We start from the raw sequence: 26,710 nt of genomic DNA, 5'->3' as shown, positions 1-26,710 counted from the left end.
GGAAAGAAGGCGGAGGATGAGAAGAAGACTGTTCACGTTGTTTACATGCTGCCTACATAACACCAGCAACCAGTAAGGGAACATTGACGCCATAAAACAACTTGAAAGCAACATGGGCATAACAGAAGGTTGGATTAGTTTCAAATGGACAGTGTTAATCCCTTTGTATATAACAACTGGTGTTAATACATTAACACTGAATGTGGGTCCCAATTCCACACACACACATGCACACACATAACAGCAGTGTGCTGTTTGAGAAGAGATGGGGGATGGAAAGTGATGGGAAAAGAACAGATGAGAAAGAACAGAAGAGAAGAAAATAAAAAGGGATTATGTACTGAACAAAAAATATAAATGCAACAATTTCAAGATTTTACTGAGTTAAAGTTCATATGAGGAAATCAGTCAATTGAAATAAATACATTAGGACCTCATCTATGGATTTCACATGACTGGAAATACAGATATGCATCTGTGGGTCACAGATACCTTTAAAAAGGTAAGGGCGTGGATCAGAAAACGAGTCTGTATCTGGTGTGACCACCAATTTGCCTCGTGCAGCGCGACACATCTCCTTCTCATAGGAGGTGATCAGGCTGTTGATTGTGGCCTGTGGAATGTTGTCCCACTCCTCTTCAATAGCTGTGCAAAGTTGCAGGATATTGTCGGGAACTGGAACATGCTGTGGTTCACGCCGATCCAGAGCATCCCAAACATGCTCAATGGGTGACATATGTCTGGTGAGTATGCAGGCCATGGAAGAACTGGGGCATTTTCAGCTTCCAGGAATTGTTCATTTTTATGAAAAATGTTTGTATTTTACCCCCTTTTTCTCTCCAATTTATGATTTTTGTCTTATCGCTGCAACTCCCCAACGGGCTTGGAGAGGTGGAGTCATGCGTCCTCTGAAACATGACCCACCTAACCACGCTCCTTAACAAGTGCCAGCTCAACCCAGAAGCCACTGTTCAACTGGCGACTAGGGTCAGCCCGCAGGCATCTGGCTCGCCACAAGGAGTCGCTAAAGCGCGATGAGCCAAGTAAAGCCCCACCGACCAAACCCTCCTCTAACCTGGACGACACTGGGCCAATTGTACTATAGACCCGGGAATGAACCCGGGTCTGTAGTAACACCTCTAGCCCTTCGATGCAGTGCCTTAGACCGCTGCGCCACTCGGGAGGCTCTAGCTTCCCGGGAATTGTGTACAGATCCTTGCGGCATAGGGATGTGCATTATCATGCTGAAACATGAGGTGATGGTGATGGATGAATGGCATGACAATGGGCCTCAGGATCTCATCACGTGCATTCAAATTGCCATCGCTAAAATGCAATTGTGTTCGTTGTCCGTAGCTTATGCCTGCCCATAACCCCACCACTGGGCACTTTGTTCACAAGGTTGACATCAGCAAATCCCTCGCCCACACAATGACATACACGTGGTCTAAGGTTGTGAGGCCGGTTGGACATACTGCAAAATTCTCTGAAACAACATTGGAGGCGGCTTACGATAGAGAAATGTACATTCAAGTCCTGCAGTCAGCATGCCAATTGCATGCTCCTCATAACTTAGGACATCTGTGGCATTGTGTTGTGTGACAAAACTGCACATTTGACCTGTGTAGTGATCATGCTGTTAAATCAGCTTCTTGATATGCCACACGTGCCAGGTGGATGGATTATGTTGGCAAAGGAGAAATGCTCACTAACAGGGATGTAAACAAATTAGTGCACAACATTATTATTATTATTATTTTTTTAAATACGTGCATATGGAACATTTCGGGGGATCTTTTATTGCCACGTTTCATTTATATTTTTGTTCAGTGTAGATTAAACCTATTACAGTAACATGCTATTTCTTAGCAAACAAGCCCAGACAGATGCAGAGACACAAGGGGGTGGAGCATGCAGCAGTTATTAGAAAACATGAGCACTATAGTCCATTATCGTCCATTTAGCTTCAAACAGCAAACAACATCACTTTCCACTTCATTTAATCACACAAACATCGGTGCACACCACTCACCCGCCCTGGCCCACTCTGTCAAAAAAACATGAAACGTTAAGAGTTAGGAAAGTGCTTTTTATTCTGCAACACTCAGAAAGTCCTAGTTTTGTGTATGCATTTTACATAAGCTGAGTTAAAAAGTAAACTCCTGCCTCCAACACACTTGTCTCCAATTACACTGTTGACCTCTATCATACACATACACAATAAACCACATCAATATACAAAACACCTTCTTAATATTGAGTTGCACCCCCATGGACGACAAGGTGTCGGAAGCGTTCCACAGGGATGCTGGCCCATGTTGACTCCAATGCTTCCCACAGTTGTGTCAAGTTGTCTGGATGTCCTTTGGGAGGTGGACCATTCTTGATACACTGCACCTGGCACATACTACCTGTTCAAAGGCTCTTAAATATTTTGTCTGGCCTATTCACTCTCTGAATGGCACACATACATAATCCATGTCTCAATTGTCTCAAGGCTTAAACATCCTTCTTTAAAAACAGGACCCCCCCCCCCTAGGACGGTTGAGCTAACATAGGCCAATGTGATTAGCTTGAGGTTGTAAATAACAAGAACATTTCCCAGGACATATCCGATATGGGCAGAAAGCTCAAATTCTTGATAATCTAACTGCACTGTGCAATGTATAGTAGCTATTACAGTGACAGAATACCATGCTATTGTTTGACGAGAGTGCACAGTTATGAACTTGAACATGTATTAACAAACCAGTTAGGCACATTTGGGCAGTCTTGATACAACATTTTGAACAGAAATACAATGGTTCATTGGATCAGTCTAACACGTTGCAATACACTGCTGCCATCTAGTGGCCAAAATCAGAATTGCGCCCGGGCTAGAATAATACATTATGGACTTTCTCTTGCATTTCAAAGATGGTTAAAAAATAAAATAAAAAGATCTAATGTGTTATTCTCCTACATTAATTTAACATTTCTATTTTTTGGGACGATTTTGTGACGATAGCACCAATGCTGATTATCAAACTCCAGGTGGTGCTATGCTGTGGCGTGTCCAGAACATTTTGAATGGGCACAGACCCAGTTTAGGGGGGCCATAGCATTTTTAACCTTATATCGATGCAAGGTGGATTGTTTTCAATATAATTATGATAATTCAATGCCTTAAATGCTTCAGCTTAGGTTTGGCATATAAGAGTATTAGCATATTGCAGTAAATTCACTTGAACGTGCCCTACAGAGTGCGAGTTCTTCTATAACATTTGAGGGGGTCTCAATTTTATTTTTTATTTTTTTACAGGACCTCCTGTGTGTTTTTTTAAATGGGTTTTATAGTAAAATACATGTACTTTCACTTAAAAAATGTATTACCATTTAATGTCTCATGAACACAGCCAGTCATCTAATTGTCAAACAAATCACTTCAAAACGTAGGTTAGGTGGGTCTACTCAAAAATAAGTCCAGCATCTGAACAGTGCACCCACCATTTCAATGGAAAGAGACATCTATTATGTGTAATGGCATTCAGCCTACAAAATGTCGTGTATTTAGGATGCTAATAGAAGCCAGGCTTCCCCAAACATTTTTACATTGAAGGAAAATGATGATAGAAACGAATGACAAATAATTGTAAGTTTGTTTCTTTTTTCAATTTGCAAGAGGCTGAATCTATTTCACCAGAGACAGCATCCGAGCGAGGCAAACAGCGTCCCTCTGTCTTAGTATCTGTAGCCCATGCACCATTTTGGCAGAAATGCCTCCTGGAACATGTGAACTTTCACGTGCCTTAATAACAAACTTGTATCTATAAATACGAATACAATTACGAGCCTAGTTGGTTTAGCCAAGGAAAAAGGCCGGAACCTTCTCGCTAGCCATGATTCTCGCTAGCCAGATAATGGATGGGCTGGACATGCCGAGAGATGAGTTTGGATTGGTGTTGCCATGTAGCACACTAATATCTATAACATGAGCTGCTCAGTATGTGTAGACAGTCCTTGCTACCGTGGCTTTTTTGAAAGATATAACGTTAGCCATGGAGAACAGTGTTCTGGCTAAGTGTTTCTACTGTTCTCAACAACATTGCTGCACTGAATTTAGAAGGAACAATCGGCAAAGATCAGTGATAAGTTGTGGGAAAAAATGAAGTTGTGATGGACTACTTTCTGCACATGGTCAGTGTGAACCGCAGTGACTTGACACAACGGGCCAAACAAGCGGTAGCTAACTACAAACCAAACAGAAAAGACAGGCTGCCATGAAGCGTACATCCATGTAGGTAAGTCTAGCTACATTTTCAGATATTGTACTTTTTAGGTCAGACAGTCGTTTTCATTGCAAGTTAAAGCGTAATGTTCGCTAGCTAGCGAACGTTAGCTCGCTGGCTCGCTAGCTAATGTTACGTGTATGATCTGTGTAGTAATATTATTTGTATCTCAGAAAATGCTAGTTATAGCCTAATGTTAGCTAGCTAATATTGAACCGAATCCGTTAGCTTTAGCTACGTGCGGATTCATACTACAGCATTTCATGCATGGTGGCTAGCTATGACAACCCGTTTGTACTGTAGCTATGGGTTGAGATTATGGTTCATTATTTATCTAGCTAGCTACATGTTTAAACAAAAGATTCCACTTCGCCAGATGATTACATGACCCATCAAGTTAGCCAGGTGTGTCGGTGTTAGGCGGTGGGTGTAGCTGGTGCATGAAGTCAGGCGCAGGAGAGCAGACATGAGTGAACAATGCACTTTACTTAATAAATGGCACAAAGTAAACATACCAATGTGCGAACAATAACGGTTGCCACAAAACATGGGTGAAAACAGCACCCGGAAAAAAACAGCCGGAAACGTACCGACCTGAACAATAAACAATCACACACAAAGACATGGGGGAAACAGAGGGTTAAATACATGACCAGTAATTGGAAAATTAAAACCAGGTGTGTGGGAAACAAAGACAAAACCAATGGAAAATGAAAAGTGGATCGGCAATGGCTAGAAGACCGCGGCGACGTCGACCGCTGAGCGCTGCCCGAACAAGGAGAAACCGACTTCGGCGGAAGTCGTGACACTGGGGGTGATTACGTTACGGCTATCTATTGTATTTCATGAAAACGTGTACATGTCTAGACAATAGTGACGCATTCACTTATCTACAGTGCATTCAGAAAGTATTCAGACCCCTTGACTTTTGCCACATTTTGTTACGTTACAGCCTTATTCTAAAATATGTTAAATAAATGTTTTTCCTCATCAATCTACACATAATACCCCATAATGACAAAGCAAAAACAGGTTTTTAGACACTTTTGCAAATGTATAAATGTATTTTTTTTATATGACAACACATAAGTATTCAGTATTCAGACCCTTTGCTATGAGACTCGAAATTGAGCTCAGGTGCATCCCGCTTCCATTGATGATCCTTGAGATGGTTCTACAACTTGGAGTCCACCTGTGGTAAATTCAATTGATTGGAAATGATTTGGAAAGGCACACACCTGTCTATATAAGGTCTTACAGTTGACAGTGGATGTCAGAGCAAAAACCAAGACATGAGGTTGAAGGAATTGTCCATAGAGCTCCGAGACAGGATTGTGTCGAGGCACAGATCAGTTTTGCACAAAAGGGTACTAAAAACATTTCTGCAGCATTGAAGGTCCCCAAAAACACAGCGGCCTCCATCATTCTTAAATGGAAGACGTTTGGAACAACCAAGATTCTTCCTAGAGCTGGTTGCCCGGCCAAACTGAGCAATCAGGAGAGGTCACCAAGAAACTGATGGTCACTGACAGAGCTCCAGCGTTCCTCTGTGGAGATGGGAGAACCTTCCAGAAGGACAACCATTTCTGCAGCACTCCAGCAATAAGGCCTTGATGGTAAAGTGGCCAGATGGAAGCCACTCAGTAAAAGGCACATGACAGCCCGCTTGGATTTTGCCAAAAGGCACCTAAAAGACTCTCAGACCATGAGAAACAAGATTCTCTGGTCTGTTGAAACCAGGATTGAACTCTTTGGCCTGAATGCCAAGTGTTACGTCTGGAGGAAACCTGGCACCATCCCTACGGTGAAGCATGGTGGTGGCAACATCATAAGGATCGAGGGAATGATGAATGGAGCAAAGTAGAGAGAGATCGTTGATGAAAACCTGCTCCAGAGTGCTCAGGACCTCAGACTGGGGCGAAGGTTCACCTTCCAACAGGACAACGACCCTAAGCACACAGCCAAGACAACGCAGGAGTGGCTTCGGGACAAGTCTCTGAATGTCCTTGAGTGGCCCAGCCAGAGCCCAGATCGAACATCTCTCCAGAGTCCTGAAAAAAGCTGTGCAGCGACACTCCCCATCCAACCTGACAGAGCTTGAGAAGATCTGCAGAGAATAAATGGGAGAACCTCCCCAAATACAGGTGTGCCGAGCTTGTAGCGTCATATCCAGGAAGCCTCGAGGCTGTAACCATTGCCAAAGGTGCTTCAACAAAGTACTGAGTAAAGGGTCTGAATACTTATGTAAATGTGATATGTTTTTTATTTTTAAAGCATTTGCGAAATATTTCTAATAACCCCTTTTTGCGTTGTCATTAGGGGGTATTGGGTGTAAATTATTATTTAAAAAAAAATCAATTTTAGAATAAGATTGTAACATAACAAAATGTGGAACTCTGCCTAGAAGGCCAGCATCCCGGAGTCGCCACTTCACTGTTGACGTTGAGTCTGGTGTTTTGCGGGTACTATTTAATGAAGCTGCCAGTTGAGGACTTGTGAGGTGTCTGTTTTTCAAACTAGACACTAATGTACTTGTCCGCTTGCTCAGTTGAGCCTCCCACTCCACTTTCTATTCTGGTTAGAGCCAAACTCTCCTCTCCTCTAACTGCCATTGACAATTGAAATGCTCAACGAAATACTGAGAGAGCTCTGTCTCTAAACGTCAATGCACCACATTATTCTGCTCCCCTACCTAGCCATCCCTTGTAGTACAATACTACACCATGAGCCATGACCTTTAGATGAGACATGCTGTCAAGAACAGGCCATAAGAGGACTGTAGTAGTGCTGCTGTCAGAATGGCCATTCTGTGTCTCTCATTTCTTCATAGACCTCGCTCACTCTCTCTCCCTCTCGTTCTCTGATTCTCTCCATCTCTCTAAACCTTTCCCTCTCTCCCCGTTTCACTGTTCGATCCATGCTCTGGAGAAGCTAGCCTGACTAGCCGTCCGCTGTGAGGCTTATGAAAGTTATAACGTGTGTGTGTGTGTGTGTGTGTGTGGGTATTCCACAACGCACCGCTGTACACACTCAGCCACCATCACCCATTCAGCCATGGACTAGAGGGATAAAATGAACACAGACACATGCACACACAGTTCACTCTCCTCACGTCCCCCTCCACTGGACTTCACATCTGCACACCTGTCAATCTCTCTCTCTACTCTTTCTCGACATCTCTCTCTTTTCTATATGAGTAAACAAGGGAATGCTGGAGTGAGAGGTTCTTTCACTCCGTCACTGCATTCACACTGTAGAGAGAGCATGCAGTGTCGCTCACCCTCCTTTGATGTAGTCGAGGAAGGTGACCTCTATATCCACCAGGAATGAGAGCAGTGTTACCTGGAGACAATATTGATACAAGAATGGCAGGATGGAACGGGCTTTACAATGAAGACAATGACTAAACCTCAAATCAGTGTTTTAGATCTCTGTTCTAGAAGTGAAAAACATAAACACGATAAAGAGAACGAATGGACAGTGTCCGTTGTGGCTTACCGTTCCAGAGTTTAGGTATTTTTTCTTTTTTCCTTTCTTCTTTGGATTTACCACCTGTAGACGAAACAGCAGCCTTGTTACACAATTCAAACATACACATGGATAGTCTGATTATAAAACAAAGTAATACACAAAGATTAGTCTCTCTCCCTCTCTATGATGCAATGCTTGACTTGGAAGTGCAGCATAGTGTTTTAATCGGAGCTGTAAGGTGTTAAATTAAACTTGAGGTCAGCAGGCCGTACAAACCCTCTGGAAAAAAACATCTGATAAGTCCTAAATGACTCATTAATGTGTATGACTGTTATTTTATAAAATAATTACATACCACTTTCAATTATTACGCAATTAAATTAATCATATAACAAGTAATTAAGTAGTAATCTGGGGCACCACGGGAAGTTATTTAACGAGTTACTATCTCCCGACTAAAGTCTAAAGATGTAATATATATTTATATCTGTCAAAGTAATTTCATTAATTCTTATTTACCTTCAGTCTCATTCTAAATGTCGCAGAATTCTTGGATATCTACATGAATCCTAGCATAAATGATGAATCAGCAATATACAAATTGGCTTAATTATTTATTTACTAACTAAATAAATAATCACACAAAGTTAGTTACATAAACACACATAGGATAGCTTACACATTGATTACTACACAATGAAAAGTCCCTAGTAGACAAAAACGATATGATGGCTTGTTACACAAAATTGCAGATTCAAAAGAGAGGAAAAGGGAGATACAAAGGAATTCCACTTACGTACATACAGCTGATAACTATGTTCATGGAAATCTGACTACTTTGCACATGAACGGCTGCTCATTCGCAAGAATTGCAATGTACATACAGTTGAGGTCGGAAGTGTACATACACTAAGTTGACTGTGCCTCTAAACAGCTTGGAAAATGATGTCATGGCTTTAGAAGCTTCTGATAGGCTAATTGACATCATTTGAGTCAATTGAAGGTGTACCTGTGGATGTATTTCAAGGCCTACATTCAAACTCAGTGCCTCTTTGCTTGACATCATGGGAAAATCAAAAGAAATCAACCGAGACCTCAGAAAAATATGTGTAGACCTCCACAAGTCTGGTTCATCCTTGGGAGCAATTTCCAACCGCCAGAAGGTACCACGTTCATCTGTACAAACAATAGTACGCAAGTATAAACACCATGGGACCACGTCAGCTGTCATACCGCTCAGGAAGGAGACACATTCGGTCTCCTCGAGATGAACATACTTTGTTGCGAAAAGTGCGAATCAATCCCAGAACAACAGCAAAGGACCTTGTGAAGATGCTGGAGGAAACAGGTACAAAAGTATCTACATCAACATTAAAATGAGTCTTATGTTGACATAACCTGAAAGGCCGCTCAGCAAGGAAGAAGCCACTGCTCCAAAACCGCCATAAAAAAGCCAAACTACGGTTTGCAACTGCACATGAGGACAAAGATCGTACTTTCTGGAGAAATGTCCTCTGGTCTGATGAAACAAAAATAGAACTGATTGGCCATAACAATCATCGTTATGTTTGGAGGAAAAAGGGGGAGGCTTGCAAGCCAAAGAACATCATCCCAACCGTGAAGCACGAGGGTGGCAGCATCATGTTGTGGGGGTGCTTTGCTGCAGGAGGGACTGGTGCACTTCACAAAGGAGAGAAAAATATGTGGATATATTGAAGCAACATCTCAAGACATCAGTCAGGATGTAAAGCTTGGTCGCAAATGGGTCTTCCATATGGACAATGACCCCAAGCATACTTCCAAAGTTGTGGCAAAATGACTCAAGGACAACAAAGTCAAGGTATTGGAGTGGCCATCACAAAGCCCTGACCTCAATCCTATAGAAAATGTGTACGCAGAACTGAAAAAGCGTGTGCGAGCAAGGAGGCCTTCAAACCTGACTCAGTTACACCAGTTCTGTCAGGAGGAATGGGCCAAAATTCACCCAACTTATTGTTGGAAACTTGTGGAAAGTTACCGAAACATTTAAAGGCAATGCTACCAAATACTAATTGAGTGCATGTAAACTTCTGACCCACTGGGAATGGGATGAAAGAAATAAAAGCTGAAATAAATCCCTCTCTCTACTATTATTCTGACATTTCACATTCTTAAAATGAAGTGGTGATCCTAACTGACCTAAAACAGGGAAATATTTACTTGGATTAAATGTCAAGAATTGTGAAAAACTGAGTTTAAATGTATTTGGCTAAGGTGTATGTAAACTTCCGACTTTAACTATATATATATGCAGCACTGTAGAAGTATGTAGTCAGATGTCTCTCCTGTTTGCAGTTACTATTAACAAATCGTTTTTCAATTAAAAAGCCTGACTTAATGCATCAACAGTCACAGTATTGTGGAAATTGTTTTTATGGCTTTATTTTTTATGAATATCAATGAGTATGTAAAACAAATAATTAAGTTGAGTTGTTATAGAATGAATTGACATTTAATTTGAAGTAACTTTTGACAAAACCTAAATTCATATTGGGAACTCGACCCTGTTGAACGGCATTTGACTGGTCAGTTCATTCAGCATCTTCATGAATGACATGACCACGCAGGTTACTCAGGGCAGCACAGATTCAATGTATTTCGTCCATTTTAGATGAGAGGTTGATTGGCACTGTCTGGGAGATGATTTTAAACCGTTTGAGCCTTTGAATTACACATTCCACATGAACCCTCACGTTAGCTATCCGTCTTGTACATGTAGTGTCTTCCGCTGACAGCTGTGCTCCTCTGTTTGTGAAGGCTGGCCACCAGGTATTTGATAGTGTTCTGGGCGTAGTAATGGCTGAATGACTCTCCCCTTGAATCCCGATTCTTGCACTTCTGTAAAGCAGTTTCTGAGCAGTCAATAATGCAGGTTGTTCCTGAGTAGTAGTCCTTAAGAAATGCTGGCATTGTAGCACGGATGGTCTCCCTCGGCAGTCATGGAATGTACTCCCTCAGATTCTCTTCCATCATGTCAATCCAATAACTAAATCACTCGACTGACAATACTCTGGGAAACACCAAACCATTCTGCTAGGTACTGCTGCAGCAAGCTGAGCTACAGCTTCATCAGTGTCATCAGGAGCTGTTCTGTCAGGTCTAACTGAAAGCTGCCTTTGTAGAGGGGTAGAAGACATTCCGCCAGGGTAGAAAAGGCAGCCAGAGACAAGCCTGTATGCAGTCGACAGAGTGCTTCGTTCCTAAGCAGGGTTTTGAGGAGAGGTGCTGCTGGGCACTGTGGTCCCTGCCTCACAGGTAGTGGGCTTTACGTGATCACCTGAGCTGTACTTGTGATGACTTAGAGATGGGTCTTCCCATTGGGTTTGGGCATCCTTCTCTGAAGGCATATCCATTCCTTCTATCTGTTGGCCAATCCCCATTTTCAATTTGGTGAACACTTGAGCCTTTTGTGTCATCTGTTAAGAAATCAGTATGGCTTGTTAAACAAGTCAACGGACAATTAATAACAAAAGGTGTCAACCCCGCCCTGTGCAATTGGGTCCTGGACTTCTTGACGGGCCGCTCCCAGGTGGTGAAGGTAGGAAACAACATCTTCAATTCGCTGATCCTCAACACTGGGGCCCCACAAGGGTGTGTGCTCAGTCACCTCCTGTACTCCCTGTTCACCCATGACTGCGTGGCCATGCACGCCTCCAACTCAATCATCAAGTTTGCAGACGACACAAGAGTAGTAGGCCTTATTACCAACAACGACGAGACAGCCTATAGGGAGGAGGTGAGGGCACTCGGAGTGTGGTGTCAGGAAAACAACCTCTCACTCAACATCAACAAAACAAAGGAAATGATCATGAACTTCAGGAAACAGCAGAGGGAGCAACCCCATCCACATCAACGGGACTGCAGTGGAGAAAGTGGAATGTTAAGTTCCTCAGTGTACACATCACGGACAAACTGAAATGGTCCACCCACACAGACAGTGTGGTGAAGGCGCAACAGCGCCTCTTCAAACTCAGGAGGCTGAAGAAATTTGGTTTCAAATCAAACAAAAATGTATTTGTCATGTGCGCCAAATACAACAGGTGTAGACCTTACAGTGAAATGCTTACTTACAGGCTCTAACCAATAGTGCAAAAAAGGTATTAGGTGAACAATAGATATGTAAAGAAATAAAACAACAGTAAAAAGACAGGCTATATACAGTAGCGAGGCTATAAAATTAGCGAGGCTACATACAGACACTGGTTAGTCAGGTTTGTCACCTAAAACCCTCACAAACTTTTACAGATGCACAATTGAGAGCATCCTGTCAGGCTCCATCACCGCCTGGTACGGCAACTGCACAGCCAATAACCGCAGGGGCTCTCCAGAGGGTGGTGTGGTCTGCGTAACACATCACCGGGGGCAAACTACCTGCCCTTCTTGACACCTATAGCACCCGATGTCACAGGAAGGCCAAAAAGATCATCAAGGACAACAACCACCCGAGCAATCAGACTGTATAAAATTAAATAAAAATAGCTTCTATCTCAAGGCCATCAGACTGTTTAACAGCCATCACTAACACAGAGAGGCTGCTGCCTACATAGACTTGAAATCATTGGCCACTTTAATAAATAGATCACTAGTCACGTTAATAATGTTTACATATCTTGCATTACTCATCTCATATGTTTATACTGTATTTTATACCATCTATTGCATCTTGCCTATGCCGCTCGGTCATTACTCATCCATATATTTATATATTCTTATTCCATTCCTTTACTTAGATGTGTGTGTATTAGGTCATTTTTGAGGAATTGTTAGATTACTTGTTAGATACTGCTGCACTATCGAAACTAGAAGCACAAGCATTTCACTACACTCGCAATAACATCTGCTAACCATGTGCATGTGACCAATACAATTTGATTTGATTTAAACGTACCACTTTTGCATGCGTTAGCGTCACGGGAATGTTGCCGGAAATAGAAACACAATTGCAACTAACTCGCCGCGATCACTAACGTTCCAGAATAAGGCGAATAACGGAAGAGGGTACTATTTGGGACGCAGCCCAATTTTCACAGGATTTATAACCCTCTCTGCATCCTTGGTGGAGTTGGAGGGAATAAGTAAGGAAGGAAAGGCACATTTGCCTTTGAAGGGGAGACTAGCTGTTTTATTGCATCTGGCTTGTAAAATAAAATGGATATTATCGCGCCCTTCATGGTTGTGTATGCACGCTCATAAAAAATACATAGACAGACAGTGACAGTTGGTTTCCCTTGTGTTGTGTTCAGTAACTGCTCTGGCAAGAGTAGATGTCACATCAAGTCAACAGATAGACAGAGAGGACCAGGGAGAGAGGCGTTTCTCACAAGCGGCGCGTGCGTTTCACAAGTAAAGGAGAAGAAGGTGATTGTTGGGCACGATGGACAACCATAAGCAGTGTGTGTGTGTACAACCGATCGGGCCCCATACTGGGCATTGGGTGATGACTGTTAACAGATGGTTAAGGGAAGAAGGAACACAAAAACACAGACAGCAGTGATGTGGAACCCTCCTCTCCTAAATTGTACAATTTACAGTGGAGGAAAAAAACACACCAGAGAATATGTGAGGACCCAAGAGCTGTGACTTGGGAAATGATAGATTCTCATGTCCCAGTGCCAGCATCTTGAAAGACAACACACAATCACTGTGTGTCTTCCTTCTCTCATTAGACAAACACTACTTAAAATAAGGGTCCCCCTGTGTGGTTCCCACTCAGAATATTGTTTGTTAATGAACAACTGTTCAGTCTTATCTTAGGAGACGGAGTGTGGAGGCTGGCCATCCATCAACCATTCCTCACTTTACGTCAAACTCCGTTAATTAAATTCCAGGAGAAATGCCATGAAGAATCGCTCCAGAGGAGATTTACTAAATGTGCTTTCTGTGTGGGTGAGTGACGCGAAGAGAATAGATAAATAATATTTATATAGAGACAGACACACACTTACCTCATACACATTGAACTGGGACTGGCCTCTGGATAGCTCTCTGTAGCTGGTACTGAACTCTCCTATGAAGTCATGGCTTAGGACAAAAGGCACAAAACAATCATTAGTATAATCATAGCATTTCAAATACACAACTCACAAATTATAAAGTCAATCCCTCTCAGATAGTCTGGTGCAGGGGTGCGCGCAATGCCGTCGGGGGTACACGCAGTTCACATTTTTGTTGTTGTAAAGAAATAGATGATTATATTTTGTTTTTGCCTCACATCTTCAAACGGTACATTTATATTTTCCAACGGGGCAATAGATTTGGGTGTCCCCCCCCCCCCCTCGCCTAAGTAGCCTCGATTCACTGCTAAAAATCTAATTGAACCATCTAGGTGTTCAGCGAAATAACAAATAATTAACATCCAATCACCTTAACCGTTACTTTCTCATGGGAAACCTTCACTCTTGCGCAGACATTTAGAAACGAAACATGACAATTTGAAAAATACGCCACGGGAGTTTTCTGAGCGAGAACAAAGACGACTTTCGAGAAGTAAGACTCAAAATGTATAACAGCAACAGATACCATTTAATAAGAAGGGGCTAAAAGCGTCTTATATGGTGAGCTACAGAGTGGCTAGGACAGGCAAGTCCCATACTATTGTGGAGGACTTAATTCTTCCTGCTGCCGCAGATATGGCTAGGACCAATGCCTGGGGAAAAGGCCAAAAAACTATACAGACAATGCCTTCATCAAACAACACTGTTTCACGACGCATCAGTGACATGGCAGGAGACGTTTTTAAACAATTACTGCTTCGCATACAAGCCAGTGAATTCTATGCGTTACAGCTGGATGAGTCAACAGAGGTGGCGGGCCTGGCACAGCTCCTGGTATATGTCTGTTACGTTTATGGGGGGGTCAATTAAGAAAGGATATTTTTTAAGAACTGTACAGCTTTGTGACATCAAATGGACTTTGGTGGTCAAAATCTGTTGGTATCTGTACTCATGGTGCAAAAGCCATGACAGGGAGACATAGTGGAGTGGTAACGCGCGTGCAAGCAGTTGCTCCCGACGCCACTTGGGTACACTGCAGCATCCAAGAGAGGCCCTTGCTGCCAAGGGAATGCCTGACAGCTTGAAATATGTTTTGGACACCACAGTGAAAATGGTTAACTTTGTTAAAGCAAGGCCTCTGAACGCTCGTGTATTTTCTGCATTATGCAATGATATGGGCAGCGGACATGTAAAGCTTTTACAACATACAGAAGTGCGCTGGTTATCAAAGGGCAAAGTATTGACACTTTTTTAAATTGAGAGACAAGCTTAAAGTTCTCTTTACTGACCATAAGTTTCACTTGTCTGACCGCCTGCATGAGGATGAGTTTCTCACACAACTGGCCTATCTGGGTAACATTTTTTCGCCTGAATGATCGGAATCTACGATTACAGGGACTCTCCACAACTATATTCAATGTGTGGGACAACATTGAGACTATGATTAAGAAGTTGGAGCTCTTCTGTCTGCATTAACAAGGACAACACACAGGTCTTCCCATCATTGTATCATTTTTTTGTACGCTAATGAACTCAAGCTTACGGACAATGTCAAATGTGATATAGCGAAGCACCTGAGAGAGTTGGGTGTGCAATTATGCAGGTACTTTCCCGAAACGGATGACACAAACAACTGGGTTTCTTGTCCCTTTCATTCCCTTCCTCCAGTCCACTTACCGATATCTGAACAAGAGAGCCTCATCGAAATTGCAACAAGCGGTTCTGTGAACATTTAATTTAAATCGGAAGCCACTGGCAGATTTCTGGATGAGCCTGCGATCAGAGTATCCTGCCTTGGCAAATAGCGCTGTTAAGACACTGATGCCCTTTGCAACCACGTACCTATGTGAGAGTGGATTCTCGGCCCTCACTAGCATGACAACTAAATATGTGTGGAAAATGATTGAAGACTGAGCCTCTCTCCAGTACAACCCAACATTGCAGAGTTATGTGCATCCTTTCAAGCACACCCTTCTCATTAACCTGTGGTGAGTTATTCACAATTTTGATGAACAAATAAAGTTCTGAGAGTGGTTAAGTAGAGATTTCACTTGTGTTTTTCATGCAGCCACTTGAGGGTACAGTAGAGATTTTCTCTATTTTTGCATATTTTTGATACTGAATGTTATCAGATCTTCAACGAAGACATAATATTAGATCAAATGGAACCTGAGTTAACTTATTTTTTATTTTTTATTAACAATGTTATGCAACACCCAATTCCCTGTGTGAAAAAGTAATTTCCCCTTCACACTCAATAACTGGTTGTGCCACCTTTAGCTGCAATGACTGCAACCAAATGCTTCCGGTAGTTGTTTATCAGGCTCTCATCGCTATGGAGGAATTTTGGCCCACTCTTACATGCAGCACTGCTTTAACTCAGCTACATTTGTGTGTTTTCAAGCATGAACTGCTCGTTTCAAGTCCTGCCACAACATCTCAATTGGGATTAGGTCTGGACTTTGACAAGATCATTCCAAAACTTCAAATATGTAGCTTTTTAGCCATTTTCATGTAGACTTGATTGTGTGTTTTGGATCATTGTCTTGCTGCATGACCCAGCTGCACTTCAGCTCACAGACAGATGGCCTGACATTCTCCTGTAGAGTTCTCTGATACAGAGCAGAATTCATGGTTCCTTCTATTAAGGCAAGTCGTCCAGGTCCTGAGGCGACAAAGTATCCCCAAACCATCCCACTACCACCGCCATGCTCTTGTTCTTACTGTGGAATGCAGTGTTTAGTTTTCACCAGACATAAATTGGACCCATGTCATCCAAAAAGTTGACTCCAGTTTGCCAAAAAAAGCACCTGGAAGCAACTGAATGATCATCAAGACTCTTGGAAGAACGTTCTATGGACAGATTATTCAAAAGTATAACTTTTTGGGTGACATGGGTCCAATTATGCCTGGCAAAAACCGAACACAGTAAGAACCTTATACCAACGGTGAAGCATGGTGGCGGTAGTGTGATGGTTTGGGGATGCTTTGCTACCTCAGGACCTGGATGACTTTCTTAAACTAAAGTGAATTTGGAAACAAAGTGTAACCCCTCCACCTGCAAGCAAAGAGATGTTTGGTAACACTTGACATAATGCTGACAGGTATAAAGAGGAAATGAGAGAGGGAGTGAGAGTATGCTGTAAAGTAATACCCCCATTGCAATAACCTTACCCACTAAACCCATAATATGAAATGACGACGCTCTACTGCTGCTCCGCCCTTGGCCCCGCCTCTATTTTTATAGCCAATCCATTTACCCCACTTCAACCACGACATGTCAACCTGTGTTGAATGAGTCAGCATCCAACACAGCTTCCTTACCTTCTAGAAATATAGATTAGGACTAGTTAAAGTAGCACAATTGAAATAACACAGTGATTACATCATGTTAATGAAGGCGCTTTTCAATTAAGATTCAAATGAAATTACCTTCCATCTCTGTCCCAGTCGTAGCATTCTATCTTGATCGTTCTAGCACGGTGAGAAATAACAATATATTAGAAAAATATTTATATAGTTTTAACAGGCCAATTATCAGCAGAAACTATGATCATCAGGACACTGTACATTTCTCCCCAAATTAGTTTCAAGATAACATGTATAGTATACTGAAGGAGGACAGTTTATAGTAATCTATATCATGTCTATATTGGTTTCCAAAATAGCGAACGTTAGAGAGAGAAAAGCAGTGCTCTTCCACCGTCACCCATCCCCTCAAACTGAAGAATCGTTTTCCCATAACAAGTGGCCATTCTCCTTCACCAGAGCCAAGAGATAAGTAGCTGACTGTGGCTGTGCGTATTTCACCCAGCACCAATTTCACTTCTCTTTTCAGAGGAGAAAGAAGAACACAACGACCAGCTGCTTAGATGAAAAGGTCATCATTAGTTATAGATCACCACCGGGTCAGAAGTCACAGGTTAATGAGTTTCCTGAAGGGGGTCGCAAAAGGGGTACGATGATAAGAGGAGGCACACTCCAGGCATTGTCAGAGCACAAAGACAGACACAGAAACGCGCACTCATGCACTCAGCTCAGCCTGCTACTACATGGAGTGAAGGATGAGCCCATCACCATCCATCTAAGCTGACAAAGAAAGGCTGAGGAGATAAAGCCATCCATCCCTATAGTAATCAACCAGAAAACCCCTCCCCCCGGGACCCGAGGGAGGTAGTCCTGCACTGCCTCCCAAATGGCATCCTATTCCCTTTATCATGAACTACTTTTGAGCAGGGCCCATGGACTCCGGTCAAAAGTAGTGCACTAGAGAGTAGGGTTCCATTTGGAAAGCACATCTACTGTGCAGGAGGACAGCGCGGGGGACGACCGCTCATATTAACAGCAGTGGAATTTATTAACTACCTCATTGGAAGACATTTACTGTATTGAAGCACAACCTAAAGATGCTCTGGAGACACAACAGGAGCGATGAGTTGACAGGACAGACAATGGGTTTGCTGCTTCTTCTGTAGTCCCCGGGGTGGAGGGAGAAGTAGGTGTGTGTGTGTGTGTGTGTGTGTGTGTGTGTGTGTGTGTGTGTGTGTGTGTGTGTGTGTCTCTACCAAGGGCCCATCAGCGGTGGTACTATCAGCAGAGGGACACACAGCTCTCCATTGTTAGCGTTCGCCCTTATCTCTTATCCCAGACCCCCAGAGACTCACACTCTCACTGTGTGCGCGTGCATGTACGTAAATCAATGTATAGATATGCGTGTGTGTGTGTGTGTGTGTGTGCACGCGCAAGCATTAATTTCGGTGCTTCCTTGGCTCCCCACACTCTCCACACACTGATAACAATGAGCTCTCTCTAACTGACCTCCTGACAACTCAGAGAGTCAGGGCCAAGCTCTGCTCCAATCAATGCAGCCTGACTAGCTCAGACCATCCATCTGGGGCGTTGTGCCTTATCACTGGCAAACAAGCCCGCTGACAACTGGAGCTGAATACAAACACAATCCCTGAGATGGGATTGTAGATCCTATACACACACTCACTCAGGGGATTTTAAACTTGCGGTTGAAAGACTATTGCAGCTTCTTACACCCTGGATTTAAGGGCCAATGCATCAGAGTGCGGGCATGACACCTGTCTGTCAGTCAGGCATGTGAATTGACAACTCCACTGAGGGAGAATGATGATTGCAGAGAGGAAGGCTATTCATAAGCAGACCAAGCATTCGTTTCTCTGTCATTATAATAACTTCCATTTGCATTTAATAGGTTCACAGCAACCTTAGCAACCAAGGAATTCCGTGCATGGTGATTCTTACAAAATTGAGTTCATTTAAAAACTATTTTCTCCTCTTGCAGATTAGATCCTGTCACTAAATCATTTTTACAAAGCACTCAAATTGTTGAAAAAAAGATTATCACCATGACCCTCACACACTTCAGCAAAGCAATAAATCCTAGTCTAATCTTGCTGGCCAAACTACACACACATGTAGACACACACACGCTGACCTGTCGTAGTCTCCATTGCAGAGTGCTCTGACGGGTATCTTGAAGGCCTGCCACACTGGGTTCAGTGTGTTCTTCACCACCTCTGTCTTATGGCAGGTTGTGAACCTGGAGAAACACAGCGACCAGACAAGTCATACACTGATCAATGGATCAGTCAATCCCTGGACAATATTCCTTTCACTGTTCCTCTTTATCGCCTTCTATTTTTCCCCACATGTTCCTCTTTTCTCATCTCTCCCCCTCCTTCCCTCAGAGTGTCTGTGCAAAGTTAGAGTTAGCGAGACAGACCATCTTCCTGTGCTTTTCTCCAGATTTTTCTCCAAGTTTAAACGTCTCTTTGACCCTCAGCTCCTTCAGATTTTTCTTCTCCCCGAGAAGATAAATCACACACATTCAGTGATACAAACCTCAAAAGATATTGATTCCTCTTTTCCGTACTTTGTCAAAAATATAGAGCGATTAAAAAAAAACATTTCAAATGTCATCATGATGACCAGCACAAAAAATATCTCTTTCAGTTCCAAGAGCAATTACCATCAACTGAGGAATACTCAGTATAATCATCATTCACTGCAAAAGTAAATGGTTTTAATGTGAATATAGTGCAGTGTGGAATATGATTTCAGAGAGCGTCATCTACCATTAACTGATACACAGAGAGAGAGAGAGAGAGAGAGAGAGAGAGCGAGAGCGAGACAGAGACTGAGAGATGTTTGACCACTGTACAGAGGCCAGTGGGGCAATAGGGAGCTCTCCCTCCAGCCACTGCTCCCGCTAGGTCATCTCCTCTCTCGGCTGTAACATAGGTGTGTATGTAATAAAGCCTATCCTCAGAGGAGTAGAAATGCTTATCTGACCCCTCGGATACATGTTGATGAGAGAGAAGACCCTATAGGCTGTAACACACACACAGGAATTCAATGGAAAGACTGATGGATGGAATTGTATGGAGGAGAGGATCTGAAGTAGGGGTAGGTAAAGTATACTCACGTTCCGTCTTCATTGCTGCGGTAGAAGACGAGGAAAGGGTCCGACTTGCCGAAGAAATCTTTCTTGTCCAGTTTATTCCCGCAGAACTGCATCATCACCGACTCCTACAGTAACAGAGAGAGACATTGAGACTGATGAAACGGACAGCACAGCTCAGTATTCACTGCAGATACTGGTGAGAGACTTCTGATAGTAGATGCAGACCTTCATGCTGATCAGTCAGCAGTAACATTACAGGACATGGCAACTCCACTCAGCATCAAGGTGAGAGATATATCCTATGATAGTAGATCCATAACAATATTATTTAATGTATATGCCATGGCAAAGTGTTTATTGATTGATGTATGGTTTGGGGAGTTAACAAGGGCAGTCAGCTTTTTTGGAATGGGATGCAGCCCAAAACTCCCTTCCCCTCCATATCCCCTGCCATCACTTCTCACCCTGCAGTTTCCCATCTCTTCTGCCGTAACAATGATGTTTCCACACTTCTTTCCAGGAAGGCCCCTGTTGAAGACAAAACAGAGACGCCATTCATTGACATACTAATGAACTATATGGGCAGTATGGTCTAACGGAAACACAGTAACGGTGATGTCTGTGAAGGTTTCTATGTCATAAACAAACCTCTCCCATCATGCCATGGAAAACTTGAGGGAGTATCCCAAAACACCTCTAAAGCCAGGCAATACAAGTTGAGCTTAGAAAGAGAGAGAGAGAGAGGGCAGGTTTGACCCCTGTACAGAGAGGCCAGTGTGTGTGTGTCTGTGCACCTTCCCTTAAGCCTTCCCTGACCCAACGGTCAGCAGAAAGCGAGACGCCGTTTATCCAGGATCCGCATCCAACACACCCAACTTACACAGGCCCCTTTGACAACACATCCACCATCCCTCCAAGAAACGATGTCCAAGTCCTGTCAAAGGACAAAATAAACTTTCAAATGGAACCACTGAGGCTTACATTCTGAGAAATAGAGTCACCTTCAAAATACTGATGACTAGCACTGTCATAGCACGAGCCAGGCCCACCTTGCAGAAGTGTACGCAGGCAGTCATCTAGGCAGCCTGAAATTGGGGTCGAGGACGCCAGCATATGAGTAATACAAGTCCCCTTTACTTGGCCAGCAAGACTGAAGGAGAGAGCTGATAGACATATCAAAAGGACATGGATCCGGGATGGGTTTTTGTATCAGTGCTTTACATTGGGAAGAACAGCTATCTATTTTTAACCCAGAAACCAATACCTCTTCTGAAGGATGGGAGTAAAATTGCAAATAAAGGAAAATGTAAATGTTTCTCTCTCTCCCCTCCCTCTCTGACAATTCACCTAGGTCATTTGTGCTGTCCAGTGTTCCCTTCCGTTTCCTCCACCATGAAATCGACCCATTCTCCTCATTGTAATTATGTAAGAAATAAAATGAAGACACTTTAGGATTATGTTCCATATGGCCAGTGTAGCAAGAGTAATTGTGAGAGGAAAAACTGAACTTCACACTTGGGAGTATTTTCACACTGATCCTAGATCAGCACCCCTAGGCCTTCACTGATACGCTATACGAATACACTGTTACAGACAAGCTTGATTGTGAATGTTCTGTTCTAATCTTAGAATGCCCCAAAAAAAAAAAATAGAATTTAAAACTGTAGCAGTTGATTCCCCAGCATATAGTGACAAGTCACGTTAGGAAATCCTGCTGTGGACGTGTTAATAACAGGATGACAGGATTCGGACAGGGTTTCACAAGTCCTCTCATCCAGTAATAGACATCTATGGATTTGGATTGTCACTTACAAATTCCAGTCAGTCACTCTCTCTCGCTCTGGCTCTCTTTCCCACTGTGTGTGTGTGTGTGTGTGTGTGTGTGTGTGTGTGTGTGTGTGTGTGTGCGTGCGCACGCATTTGCATGCATATGTGCAGTGCCTCAAAGAGGCTAGCTCTAAAAGTGTGTGTGTGCCACTGAATGCAGCAGACAGTGGTGCAATGTAACCTTTAGGCACAGCCACTCACTCTAAATAGAATAGAGCCATTTCAGACCAAAGCTCCATCCCAAATGGCACCCTATTCCCTTTAGAGTACACTACTTTTGACCAGGGCCCATATGGGTCTGGACAAAAGGAGTGCCTCAATTAGGGAATAGGGTGCCATTTGGGACGCACAACAAGCTGATTGCTGCCTGACTAACCAGATGAGCACAATTCAGATCTGCTGCCATAATACGACCCCCCCATGACCGACGCTGAACGTCAGCTTAACTGGCTCCTCCCCATGCTCATTACAATAGGAGTGGTTGAATGAAAAAACAGAAAAATCCCTTTATTCTCTTCGGTCTCCCCCTGTCTTTCTTGCCTTGGTGCCAACACACACATGCGCACGCAAGCAAGCAGACCAGAGCTGCACCAGAAGACACACGCTGCTGTCTCTTTGTGCGGGTGACTGTGAATGTGTACTGATGAGGGGCCACACAGTAGGCTAAACAAAGCTCCCATCCCATCACTTCTAATTCAGTGGGTCAGTCAGACTATAAATCAAACAAGTAAACAAGACCAGGGCCATCTGAGGACTCGCACACAGAGCTCCTCCTGGGTTGGTTGGCAAGGCCTACTGTACCAACAGGCCTTTGGGGGTGGCAGGGATAGGGCCAATTCTATTTATAAATGGGGGAGGCATAGGGTTACTGCAGGTAAAGCAAGAATGCAGTCCACAAAAAGATATGCATCAGCCTACTCAGTGATACCCACAGAACCCAACTATGAAGAGTGTACACAAATATTAGCGCCATAGCTCTTAATGTGGGACTTGAAATCACCTCACTGTCCAGCCTATTGTGCATATTGACATTCACAGTGCAACGTACATCCTTACCTTTGGATATTGGGTCCATGAAATGGAGTATCAGCCTACTCAGTGACACCCAAAGAGCACAACTGAAGAGTTTACACAAATATTAGTATTGTAGACTCTTATTGCAGGACTTTGACAGTCACATTAGCTCACCAGTCAACCTTCTGTGCGTGTTGACATTCATATTGCAATATACAGCCTTACCGATGGTCTTGGGTCATCAGCTTTCTCAGTGATACCCACAGAACACAACTGTGACGTGTCAAAATGCTGATTTATTGAATTGTACACGTGGTCTATATTAAGGGACACTTTATTTAATATAAACAGGCTTTTAGAATTCAATATTGGGGATTTCCCACAGTTAAAGTCCCACAATAAGAGCAACAACTCTAATATTTGTGTAAACTCTTCCCAGTTGTGTTTCGTAGGTGTCACAGAGTAGGCTGAAACCCCATTTCATGGACCCAAGACAAATGTTTTTTTTCCCATCACTGAGCAAATGTCAGGTCTGCCGAGCGCAAACTTGAATGTTGTGAAAATTCTGTGCAACATCCGGTGCGTGTTTACTGTAAACACTCAGGCTGTACCCACTTTAAGTTAGTTTAAACAGTGGTCAAGTGGGCTAATGTGGCTATTTGATCCTAATGTAGGCCTACATTAGGTAAAGCTTTGCTTTATCTTGGCCAGGTCGCAGTTGTAAATGAGAACTTGTTCTCAACTAGCCTATCTGGTTAAATAAAGGTGAAATAAAAACATTAAATACAATTATCAGTGGCCCACCATAAAAAACAATGGAAAAAAATGCAGCCAATCTACTCCCCCATTGCTGACTACAACTGGGTTAATAACTCACTAGCAAAGGATATGAACAAATGTGCACAAGTCGCTACATGCAGCTCTCGCTTTGATCTCAAAACAAGCTCATGCTGTAAAAACAGTACAGTTCAAAGTGAATGGCACAGATCCATATATGTCAATGGTTTACTTGCATATAGGCCTACTGCAGCTCTGCCTACAACAAAATATCATGCATATTTAGTAGTGATGCACCGTATGATATTTTTGGCCGATACCGATAACCTATATAAAAAAAATTGCTGCCTTTTAAGCATTCTAGTACAGTTAAATAGTTAACACACACACATGGACGCAGCAGTCTAAGGCACTGCATCTCAGTGCAAGAGGCGTCACTACAGTCTCTGGTTCATATCCAGGCTATATCATCCGGCCGTGATTGGGAGTCCCATTTTGCGGCGCACAATTGGCCCAGCGTCGTCCAGGTTTGGCCAGGGTAGGACATCATTGTAAATAAGAATTTGTTCTTAACTGACTTTCCTACTTAAATAAAGGTTACACACACTGACCAAAAAGTTATTTTGTTGGCATTTACGTCCCCATTACCAGTAAAACATAATCAAAACCTATTTCTTTCACTTACTTGCTGTGCTGTTTCGTTGTTCATTTGTTCAGTCGTTTCATTCTCAACCAGGATTTCTATGGAACACCGTTTGGGTCTTTGCGTGTCAAAAATTATACTATTTAACACTATTTGACGTGTCAAATAAGCTTGTTGACCAATCAGGACTGCACGTCACATAATAATTTAACACTTTCATAATGCCTCACTAGCCAGATGATGCTAGCTGGCTGCTTATAACATTAGCGTTGGGCAACAGGGTTAAGTAGCTGGTTAGGTATTTATTTTCATGAACTGAAGTTCAATTTCAATAGTCGAACACCAAGTGGCAACCTAGCTAATACTTACTCACATGGATTCCTAAATCATTGCTAAGAATAATAAAAATGACTGCAGTTTCTACTGGTCATTGTTTTCAGGCTGGTTGTATTGGTGCTAGCTACGTACCAAGCTAAAGCTAGCTACCCCAGAAGTTGCGGTCGAACGAATGATGCTTTATTACCAATGCGGTATTGTAAACACATCGTTTTGTCTGTGAGTAAAACAGAACTCATTTGGCAGCACACTTTCTGACCAGGAAGTGGAAAGTCTGAAAATTATGCTCTGTTCAAGGGCCTGCCTATAAATGGGCATGATACGTATGAGTATACATGCACGTCATACAACTTCCCCTAGATGTCAAGATGAAGTGAGAGAAGAAATTAAGTGTTTATCTTGGTCTGAGGTGGAATATATCCTCTTGGCACGACGAGTCATCCATTTCCTGTTTTCTGGAAAGCGCGAAGGTGGACCTGGAATTGCCTTCTGAAAAGCTGTCGTTATAGGCGACTACTATCTCCGGCTTTGATTTTATTTGATGCATGTCACAATATCATCGTAAAGTATGTTTTTTCAATATAGTTTTATTAGATTTTTGAAATTTATTCGGGACGTTAGGCGTGTTGCGTTGTGTGCCTTTGTTCAGAAAGGAGAGCTTCGAGACACTTGGCCAGTGTGCTTGCTAATTCAAGAGGGAAAAACGATGTTCTAAATCCAAACAACGACTGTTCTGGACAAAGGACCCCTTGTCCAACATTCTGATGGAAGATCACCAAAAGTAGGACCCATTTTGTGATGCTATTTCATATATCTGTCGAACTGTATACTAGTAGTTTTGCACCCAGATTTTGGGCACTCTCTCGCTATAACGTAAGGTGGATGTCGTAATGAAGATATTTTTAGAATTCTAACACTGCGATTGCATTAAGAACTAGTGTATCTATCATTTCCTATACAACATGTATTTTTTTGTAATGTTTATGAATAGCTATTTGGTCAGAATAGGTGAGAGTCTAATAGAAATATCCGCACATTCTGGGAAAAATAAGCTACGTTAGCATAATGGATAACCACTGATTTCAGCTCTAAATATGCACATTTTCGAACAAAACATAAGTGTATGTATAACCTGATGTTATAGGACTGTCATCTGAGGAAGGTTTATGAAGGTTAGTGAAAATTAATATATTTTGCTGGTTTATTCGCTAACGCTAACATGCCTATTGCTATCGCTAACGTGCCTTGATGAATGAATGCGGAAGTGTAGGCTATTGTAGTAAGCTAATATAATGCTATATTGTGTTTTCGCTGTAAAACACTTAAAAAATCTGAAATATTGGCTGGATTCACAAGATGCTTGTCTTTCATTTGCTGTACATGATGCATTTTTCAGAAATGTTTTATGATGAGTATTTAGGTATTCCACGTTGGTCTCTATAATTACTCTGGCTGCGTCGGTGCTATTTTTGACGGTATCTGTGATGGTAGCTGCAATGTAAAACTGATTTATACCTCAAATATGCACATTTTTTAAACAAAACATAGATTTATTGTGTAACATGTTATAAGACTGTCATCTGATGAAGTTGTTTCTTGGTTAGTTTGGTTGGTTCTTGGTTAGTTAGGTTGGCTTTGTGCATGCTACCTGTGCTGTGAAAAATGTCTGTCCTTCTTTGTATTTGGTGGTGAGCTAACATAAATATACGTGCTGTTTTCGCTGTAAAACATTTTTAAAAAATCGGACATGTTGACTGGATTCACAAGATGTGTATCTTTCATTTGCTGTATTGGACTTGTTAATGTGTGAAAGTTAAATATTTCAAAAAAATATTTTTTTAATTTCGCGCTCTGCCTTTTCAGTGGAATGTGGGAGGAGTTCCGCTAGCGGAACGCCTGGGCCAGACAG

The 26,710-nt window shown here is 42.5% G+C and overlaps 1 protein-coding gene across 2 annotated transcripts in view; it reads right to left on the bottom strand.

Moving 5' to 3' along the window:
• The window catches only part of LOC129838865 (copine-8), a 141,208-nt gene that overhangs the window by 22,596 nt on the left and 91,902 nt on the right, over positions 1–26,710 (bottom strand). Inside the window, exons 7-14 of one of the 2 annotated variants that reach the window (XM_055906098.1) lie at positions 20,669–20,732; positions 20,226–20,329; positions 19,236–19,340; positions 17,204–17,245; positions 13,724–13,799; positions 7,767–7,820; positions 7,549–7,610; positions 2,033–2,047 (exon numbers count right to left, since the gene is read on the bottom strand). In XM_055906098.1, coding sequence (XP_055762073.1) covers positions 2,033–2,047; positions 7,549–7,610; positions 7,767–7,820; positions 13,724–13,799; positions 17,204–17,245; positions 19,236–19,340; positions 20,226–20,329; positions 20,669–20,732 — 522 coding nt within the window. The remainder of the gene's footprint in view (positions 1–2,032; positions 2,048–7,548; positions 7,611–7,766; positions 7,821–13,723; positions 13,800–17,203; positions 17,246–19,235; positions 19,341–20,225; positions 20,330–20,668; positions 20,733–26,710) is intronic. The other variant, XM_055906097.1, reaches the window with a different exon arrangement.

This window comes from Salvelinus fontinalis, chromosome 39 (genome assembly GCF_029448725.1).
Source record: "Salvelinus fontinalis isolate EN_2023a chromosome 39, ASM2944872v1, whole genome shotgun sequence".
NCBI lineage: Eukaryota > Metazoa > Chordata > Actinopteri > Salmoniformes > Salmonidae > Salvelinus > Salvelinus fontinalis.
Note: the sequence above shows the minus strand (reverse complement) of the source record. Positions and strands in the feature narration are given on the sequence as shown.